At 42.6% G+C, this 8958-nt stretch overlaps 1 protein-coding gene across 3 annotated transcripts; it reads left to right on the top strand.

Moving 5' to 3' along the window:
• Positions 1 to 905: 905 nt before the first annotated feature.
• Positions 906 to 7248, top strand: LOC132580490 (secreted protein of Ly-6 domain 1-like). Of its 3 annotated transcripts, XR_009556054.1 has the most exons (4): positions 939 to 981; positions 1406 to 1599; positions 3075 to 3194; positions 6918 to 7248. XR_009556054.1 is itself a non-coding variant. In XM_060251329.1 (3 exons), the coding sequence occupies exons 1-3, from the start codon at positions 918 to 920 to the stop codon at positions 7049 to 7051; spliced, it is 318 nt and encodes a 105-aa protein (XP_060107312.1). In that variant the 5' UTR covers positions 912 to 917; the 3' UTR covers positions 7052 to 7248. The 3 variants fall into 3 exon arrangements, 1 of the variants encoding a protein (XP_060107312.1); XR_009556053.1 differs by lacking the exon at positions 3075 to 3194 and having other exon boundaries at positions 906 to 981; XM_060251329.1 differs by lacking the exon at positions 1406 to 1599 and having other exon boundaries at positions 912 to 981.
• Positions 7249 to 8958: the final 1710 nt, after the last annotated feature.

Below are 8958 nucleotides of genomic sequence, written 5' to 3'. Positions count from 1 at the left end.
TCCACTGAGCTGTGAGAGAACCAAAGGCAGGGCCAGTGTGATGAAGGAGTGGAGACCATTGGCCCAGGAACAAAGCAGAAGGCTATAATGAGGATAGGCCTGGATTTAAGGGAATTCTTCATCCCAATCAGGAAACACCTACTTTGCAATTAACATCTACTCTAAAAATCCTGCTTCCTTGCTTTAATATATGGTAAAGCTTCTATAGAGGTTGGTATTGATGCATGGTCTAACCAAGAACACACAGCAGCCTCATCCTGGGAAAAGCTCAGTTTGGTGAGACAGAGGTCATGGAGGCTTGTTTAAAATGGTACTTCCACTGGGAAAGACGTCAGTATGGCAGGTGGAAGAGATTCAGGCATCAGGGCTAAAGAGACTGGATCGGCCACAGTGCCCAGCCAACTCTACTCACTGTGGCAAATATGCTGAATACATCAAATGCCTGGAAACATAAAAGAATTGTACAAAGTACACATTATAGATCCATTTGAAATATGTCACATCATTCACCCACACCATTCTTCTTAGGGAACACAAGAGACCTACCAAGTGCACTTTCATTGCTGGCTATTTTATGCCTTCACTGCTGAGGTTCTAATAATAAACCCATTGGATTTAGGATATATACTTTAACCCAGGGGTGAAATTCTAGCAGGAGTTCCTTTGCATATTAGGCTACACACCCCTGATGTAACCAATCCTCCAAGAGCTTACAAGGCTCTTTTTTTTGTAAGCTCTTGAAGGATTCGCTACATAAGGGGAGCGTGGCTCAATATGCAAAGGAGCTCCTGCTAGAATTCCACCTCTGCTTTAACCAACCCAGCCAATTCTTCTCGTAATTAAGGCTAGGAAGGCTGGATTCCTCCCCAGCTGTTGCTATTTGGCTGTGAAGACTGTTTTTTACTATCCTTAGAAGAATGAAATCTGCAGTGTGTCAAGTTTTGGCAACAGGATTCTTAGTCCTGCTTTTCTTTGATGCAGGTAAGTTCCTCAAAGCAAGAACATTTTTTTTAGAGATAATCTATTAAGGATGCATGCAGAGAGGTTGAAACATGGCTACTTTGTGGTTTTAAAAAGTTAATGTGGGTTCTTAAGAATTAAAATTAGTTCTCTCATGAGATCAGGCTGGTAGCTGTTTCCATAACAGTTTCAATGGGAGATGCTGCCCAGTTGGAACTTCCACTACTTTAAGGGGAAGAAATAGTCAGGGGTTCCTCGCCATACCCAAGCACCCTCTCCTCCCTTTCCAAACTGCAGACTGGATAAACAAAAAGTCTCCATTTGGAGATGATTAAAATTCTCACTTACAGAATAGGAACACAGAAGCACAAATTGACATGTTGTGAGTTTGTTCTTCCTTCGTTCCTGGTATGTTTAAATGGTAGATGAGCCTATTTTCAAACAGAAATACAGAATGCAGGAGGGGGGGAGAAGAACCCTTGGATCCTCCATACCTTACTGGCAATGCTCCAGGGCTTTTTGTGTTGAGCTACCAGCCTGGCAGATTTCCAAGCAACAGAATATGGATGGGACAATGTACGATCCTGCTAGAGAAGCACAGCATCTTTAGCCAGGTAAAGTGGAAGAGAGGAAGATGAGGTGGTACCGTTTCCTTTGCAGTGTAGTTCTTTTGGCAAATAACCTCTGCTCATCTTTCTCTGCCATTTAATGACACATCAATCTACTTCTGTCTTTATAGTAATGAAAACATAGACACAACTATACATCTGAACTGACAAATGTGCATTTCGTTTTGCTTCAAAAGTCAATTTAAAAAGTCTAAGGAGCCATTAGGTTCTCCAGCATGCGCAAGCAAAACCTTTGCTTTTTTTCTGTTGTGAGGCAGTCAGGAAGGCTGTCTGTTGTGGAAGGGGTCTCAAGCTCTGCTTCTGTTTTCCCCGCTCTGTTTGCTTCTTGTCTATCTTGATTTGAGGGAGTGGGGAGCCCCAGCCTCTGACTCTTTTCCCACATTGACCTACCTCTGCCTGCCTGGCATTTGGTACAAGCCTTGATTTCTGCCTATCAGAAGCAACCCAAGAAACCAAGATAGTTCCCACAGATGCAGGATGCAAGTTTATGGAGAACAACAGAGCACAACTAAAGTGTTAGACAATGCAACGATCTGCAGAAAGGAGAAATAGAGTCCTTCGTAGAAACATCACTTGAGATGGTGTTGTTTTGTGAGTGGGTCACCTAACTGTTGTAGGTCAGCTAAAGCTATTGTGAAGAAGACTGCGATCACTCATGCCTAAAGCACAGCTTTTTGTAAGTATGTGAACTTTTGGTAAGGTTTTTAAATAATGTAATTTAAGTAGTTTTGGTTTGGATTCATTTTATGTAGTTATTTCATTTCCTGTATTAGCCACAATTGAAACTTTTGGGGATTGCTGGTGGTTAGTACTTGCCTTCCTATACAGAGTCTTACTTTTGAAGTCCCAGATCTGCTTAGCCTCTGAGATCTAACAAGATGGGGCTATACCATGCCAATTTCTCTCCTTTGAAATTAATACAGAAATAAAATCCACAATGTAATATCTAGAATGCTTTTGTAACATGAGAAGTCCACAAATCAGCATCCTCCATTCCCATTTTTAAAAATCTATTTTATTATATCTCAACCCCTCTCAGAAATGGGCTCAGGGTGGCTCCCAGCAAATAGATTATTAATAAAGCGCAATAGAATATAATAAAAGCAGATTTAAGGCAATCAGCACAGTCAAAGCAAGATGGCAGCAGCAACAGCAACAACAAAACTCCAGAGCTGTTCATGGTGCCTTTCTCCTACATATTGGTGAAATAAAAGCATTTCTGTGGGCAGGAAAGGCTGGGGGCATGGCCAGGATTTTTTTTTTAGGTCAGGGGGCTTTTGGGGTGGTACTGAAATTTTTTTAAAAGCCCCCCACAAAATAAAAAGGCAGGACTGGTATTCTGGCTCTTCCTGGTTCTCACAGACCTCTGGGTCTCCCATTCTGCTCACATTTTGTGATTTCTGGTGTCAGATTTGTGTCCATATATCCCTTGCCTTTGTGAGCCTTACCTAACTACTGCTTAATATATCTGTTAATCTTACCCAGTTCAGGCTCGCGAGTGCTTGTACTGCCGAGATCTTGATGAAAACAACTTTTGTAAGCGTAGGGACTGGACTTGCCATGCAGGACTGTGGGGTTACTGCTTTACTCGGAAGGTCGTTGTAGGTAAGTTGAGGAGGAAACTATTTTTCATAGAGAACAAAAAAAAGGCCTCTACTCTATGCTCATTTGTTGTCAAGGGAGCTAGCTCATACAGGTAAACTTTGTCAGGTTTTTAGTGGCAAGGCTCTTGTGCCATCAACAACTGTACAACAAGCAGTACTTTGCTAAGGAAATCTTGAGAGCCAGTGCAGTGTAGTGGCTAGAGTGCTGGAAAAGGGTGTGGGAGAATCAGGTTTGAATCCTTGCTCTGCTACGCAAGCTTGCTGTGGGGCCTTTGTCAGCCAAATAGTCTCAGTTTACCCCACCTCACAGGGTTGTTGTAAGGATAAAACAGGAGGTGAGAGTTATGGAAGTTGCCTTGGGTCCATATGGGAGAAAGGTAGAGAATAAATGTAGTTAGAGCTTTTTTTTTTTTTTAGCAGGAACTCCTTTGCATATTAGACTAAACAGACATGATGCAGGCAATCCTCCAAGAGCTTACAGGGCTCTTAGCACAGGGCCTACTGTAAGCTCTTGGAGGACTAGCTAGATCAGGGGTGTGTGGCCTAATATGCAAAGGAGTTCCTGTTCCAAAAAAAGCCCTGAATGTAGTAAATAATGAAAAAGAAAGAAAGAAATTGTCTATTAAATACACAGGGAAAACAATCAAAAATCAGAAAAGCTGGAAATCTTTCTAGGGTCCAAAAAACATTTAACAAGTTGAGTTTGGGTTCCCACAACACGGCTAACTTTCCTTGCAACCAGACAGCAGCAATTAGATTTTCAAGCACTTCAGGAACAGATTTGGATTCAGGGCATGGTGTTGGCCCAGGATTCCAGCCTCCCCCACTACCACTTTTCTGACCTAAAGAGGCCTTGGAAGGATATTATTTCTCACAATGGGGAGTTGCACATGCCCTGAGTACTTCACATGCATATCTCCAAGAGGAAAATTACTTTCCCTGAGACTGTGGGCCATAGTTGCAGTCCAAATCCAAATTCAGCCCTGCAAAGCTTGACAACTCAGCACCAGTCTATGGGTGCAGGAAAAGAGCCAGGTTAGAGGAGCCTAGACCCAGGCTGTTCAAAAAGGTAATGTGCACTCTGGCACTAAAATTGCCAGCTCCTAGCTGACATAAATCTGGGAAGGGAGGAAGAAATGGCACCTCCTCCATGAATAAACGTCCACAAAATACTTTTAAAGTACTTTCACATCTATTAGTATTTTGGAACAAAACTAATAATATTTCAAAAATACAGAACTTCAAAGCCCTGAATACATAGCAGAAGGTAGAACACATCCCACAAATTCAACAAGTGCCGTTCAATAATATTTAAAACAAATTTGCTTCTGATTGTTATAGATTTTCTGGGCTGTGTGGCCGTGGTCTTGGCATTCTGTGACCTGACAGTTCGCCAGCAACTGTGACAGGCATCCTCAGAAGTGTAACCCAGAAAACTGGAGTTCTCTCTGGGTCAGAGACGTCTTTTCAACTCTTCCATTCTGGCTATGGGATGGAGACAGTGTTGGTCACCCTTACAGATGATCTTCACAGGCAACTGGACTGAGGCGGGTTGGTGTTGTTGTTATTATTAGACCCAGCAGCAACATTCCACACTGTCAACCATGACTTGTCAGGAACAGAGGTTGGTGGGTCAACAGATCAGTAGTAAGGTGGGTCAATAGAGGGACAGAGGGTGGCGCTAGGAGAGTGTGTGTCATCCCAACACTCCTTGGTGTGTGGGGTCCCTCAGGGAGCAATGATCTTCCAAATGTCGTTTAACATGTATATGCACCCCTTCATCAAGTTGGCATAGAGTTTCAGGCTGGGTTGCCACCAATATGTGGATGACAACATTCCTGTTCATGGAAGAACAGAGCTGGCTGAGACTGAATCCATGAAAGACAGAGCTTCTGTTGCTGGGGAGAGAGGGATCAGGGCTGGGGTGCCTGTTCTTGTATTTATTTATAGTAAACCTCTAAAACCAGTACCAGCCCACAGGAGCCTGGGTGTTCTTCTGGAAGTCTCCTTATCAATGCAGATCCACATCACAATTCTTGCCAGATCGGCATTCTCCAACTCTGCTAGGTCAGACAACTACTCCCCACTCCTGTCCAGCCTAGCCACAATAATCCACCTCCTGGTTCAACTGCTGTAGCTTGGCCTATGCAGGGCTACTCTTGAGACTGACCTGAAAACTACAACTTGCTCAGAATGCAGCAGTGCAGGTTCTCACGGGAACCCCACTGACAACATATTTTCAACCAGTACTGGATCAGTTTTTAGGTTCTGGTGCTAACGTTTCTGACTATTAATGATCTGGGACCAAAGTATCTATGGGATTCCCTCTCCAGGTATACCCCCAGAAGAACATTATGCCAGTTTGGTGTAGTGGTTAAGTGCGCGGACTCTTATCTGAGAGAATTGGATTTGATTCCCCACTTCTCTACTTGCAGCTGCTGGAATGGTCTTGGGTTAGCCATAGCTCTTGCAGAGTTTTCCTCAAAAGAGCAGCTTCGGTGAGAGTTCCCTCAGCCCCACCTACCTCACAGGGTGTCTGTTGATAAAGGACATTGCAAGACACTCTGAGACGCTGATTCAGAGAGAAGGGCAGGGTATAAATTTATGGTCTTCTTCTTCTAAAGAGATTAATCTTCCTGGCCCAGAAGATATTTGGCTATTCTCAACCAAAACTATAACAGAAGAAACGTCAGGGCGAAACTATAAACACTATTCTATCTAAACATTTATTACAAGAAAATAATGGAGTGATGATAAAAACTCTGTGGTTTTGAAAAAATAGTGTTTATAGTTTCACCCTGACGTTTCTTCTGTTATAGCTTTGCTTAAAATCAAGGAGTCTACTTTTTTTCTACTATCCTCAACCAGAGCCAGGGCCTGCTACAACTCTCTGTCAAATGACAGCCATGCCCTACAGGGCTTGATACAGGGCTTGATACAAGGCCTATAAAACAGAGATGTTCCAGTAGGCGTATGGTTGAGGACAGAATGGTTTCCATCATGCCTGACCTCTCCCCTTTTTCTCTCCTCCTTTCCCCTTCCTTTATGGCGTAAGGATAGGGATTTGATCTTTAAGTGCCATCTTGTAATAGCTACTGGAATTCTTTATAATTCGTCTGAGTATTGATTTCGATTTTGAATTGCAGAAATGTTCTTCACTGTCCTGACTGCAGGGGATGGCAGTCTATAATTTGAAATAATAAATGACTTTACGGATTTCCCCATTAGTGGTGAAGATCAATGAATGCCATGAAAGGGCCTGGGAAACAACAAGCCAAAGCACAAGGGCAATCAGGAAAGCTGCCTGAAGCAATAAAATTTGCTGGCTGGGAACAGAAGGAGGCAGGTGGACAGGCGGGTTGACCATCAGACGTCCAGTCCACAGGATCAAAACCAATGAGGAACAGACATATATGAACATATGAAGCTGCCTTATACTGAATCAGACCTTTGGTCCATCAAAGTCAGTATTGTCTTCTCAGACTGGCAGAGGCTCTCCAGGGTCTCAAGCTGAGGTTTTTCACGCCTATTTGCCTGGACCCTTTTTTGGAGATGCCAGGGATTGAACCTGGGAACTTCTGCTTCCCCAGCAGATGCTCTACCACTGAGCCACCATCCCTCCAAATGTCTTTCTTGCTGCTCCTTAATGCGTACTCATGCAGAAGCTTACCAATACTTGATTTAGAATCAATTTATTTTTCACTTTCTTCCTCTCCTTTTCCAGATGGTAAAATCAAGTGGGTGCACAGGGGCTGTGCAGAACGATGCATTAACACGCAGACCAAGAGACGGGTAGTAAAAATGGAATGCTGTACCAAAGATTACTGCAACTGGGAAGTGAATTTGTGGAACAAATAAGAATGGACAAGTTTCCTTTGAGGCTTACCTCAAACCAATCTTGCTCTCATCATGTCATCAGGACAGAACATTTCTATCTTTGGAGACAATTCTAGTTCAAATGCTTTCAGATGAATGAAGAAAATCCACAGTGCAAACGAATGCAGAGAATGCCAAGTGCAAATGAAATGTCCTAATAAAAGAAATGTTTTACAAAAGTATATGCATAATTTAATTAATAATCAGTTCACATAATTCCAATTCACATAATTATATTCATATCCAGAAGGATTATGTAGTGCAAGATATATAGTCCATATCAATCCAACTTCACCAAAGACCACCTCCTGGAGCTTGATAAGTTGGCGTAAGAGGACATCTCACTGTCATCAATGCTCAAAATATCAAAAAAATCATGTCAACTGACATTCTGTAGTATCCATTTCAAGTTGTCTCTCTTTCAAGAGCTGATGATCCTTGTATGAGTGGACAGACTCCACTAGTTACAGGATATTATCATAGGGGAATGCGTTCACCTCCTAATTCATAATGCAACATTGACTGAGTAAATTTATTGTGTAGATAAAATTGATGGCATTTATAAAATTCTTTTTTATACAGAGAAGTCCCCATTTTCACAGTCTTCATTGCCATCTCAAAGTAACACATTGCCTTTTCTTTCCTACCCTTTGCATTCTCAACCTCATATGGTCAAAGGTTTATTATCGGGCATTCAGGGGGACCTGGGGTTGCTGGTTAATCAGATGAGCCAGATACTCAAACTCATTGCTCTGCACCACCCCCATCCAGGGAATCTGCAGCAATCAAACCCCACCACATCAGAAAGCCCATGACAACAGACTGCACACTCTTCCCCAAACCACAGAGCTAATCTATAAAGCTGGGCAGAAGTGGGCCAGCTGCCCATGAGCTCTCCAACAGAGCTGGTAATCAAGCTGGGTGGCTGGCAAAGTGGGAGTGGGGTCACATGCTCAAAGCTAGAAGGATGCTGTGGCTGAGGGAGAGGAGATTGCTCTTTGTGCAGTTCCTGTTCATTGCACATTCTGGATAATGAAGCGGCAGATAAGAGCACTCTTGCTGTATTGTCAGTTCTGAATTTAGAGCAAGATATCAGCCTTTCTGTAGCAGCAGAAAATAGCCAGAGTCCAGAAGCATCTTAAATACCACAAAAATTGTGTCAGGGGATGAACTTTTGTGAGTCATGAAAGCTCATCCTCTGCCACAAATTTAGTCAGTTCTAAAATTTGTGAGTGCTGTGATGTGAGGCAGATGGGCAAGAAATTCTGTGACAGTTAAGGAAAGGACCTTCCTGCTCCTACAGCAGCATCTATGTCACTTCATTGTCCACAAAGGGATATTAGTAGCCTTGGTGAATAACCCATTTGTAGTTAATAGCTGCAAGACAATTCACATAAAGCCACCTTTCCATTTCCTTTTGTACCCTTAGAAGCTCATTCACAAATACTGAGCAGCAGAAGACACTTATTCCTTTTTTTTTTTTTTTTTTGTGCAAGGGCTAAAAGGACTGATACAAATTCCACAATTGCTAGAGTGATCTTAGGATCCTTATCAGTGAGCAAAAGAGACAGGGTTTCCAGAGTATGGGGGGACAGATGTTTGAATAAAGGCTTACTATCACTGTGACAAATGTGCTGAATACATCAAATGCCTGGAAACATCAAAGAGTTGTGTGAAGTTCACTTATTATAGATCCATTTGAAATATGCCACATCATTCACCCACACCATTCTTCTTCAAGAACACAAGAGATGTACCAAGTGCACTTTCATTGCTGGCTATTTGATGCCATCACTGCCAAGGTTCTAATAATAAACCCATTGAATCCAAGATATTTACCTTAACCAACCCAGTCAGTTCTCATAGTTAAGGCTAGGAAGGTTGGGATT

Source organism: Heteronotia binoei, chromosome 12 (genome assembly GCF_032191835.1).
Source record: "Heteronotia binoei isolate CCM8104 ecotype False Entrance Well chromosome 12, APGP_CSIRO_Hbin_v1, whole genome shotgun sequence".
Taxonomy (NCBI): domain Eukaryota; kingdom Metazoa; phylum Chordata; class Lepidosauria; order Squamata; family Gekkonidae; genus Heteronotia; species Heteronotia binoei.
The sequence above is the reverse complement of the archived record's forward strand: the minus strand, read 5'-3'. Positions and strand labels throughout refer to the sequence as shown.

Excerpts from the sequence above, each read along its gene's own strand:
- LOC132580490 (XM_060251329.1), top strand. The coding sequence starts at position 918 with ATGAAATCTGCAGTGTGTCAAGTTTTGGCAACAGGATTCTTAGTCCTG. Across the intron at positions 982-3,074 it reads CCTGCTTTTCTTTGATGCAG|TTCAGGCTCGCGAGTGCTTG; the intron begins GTAAGTTCCTCA and ends AATCTTACCCAG. Across the intron at positions 3,195-6,917 it reads TACTCGGAAGGTCGTTGTAG|ATGGTAAAATCAAGTGGGTG; the intron begins GTAAGTTGAGGA and ends CTCCTTTTCCAG.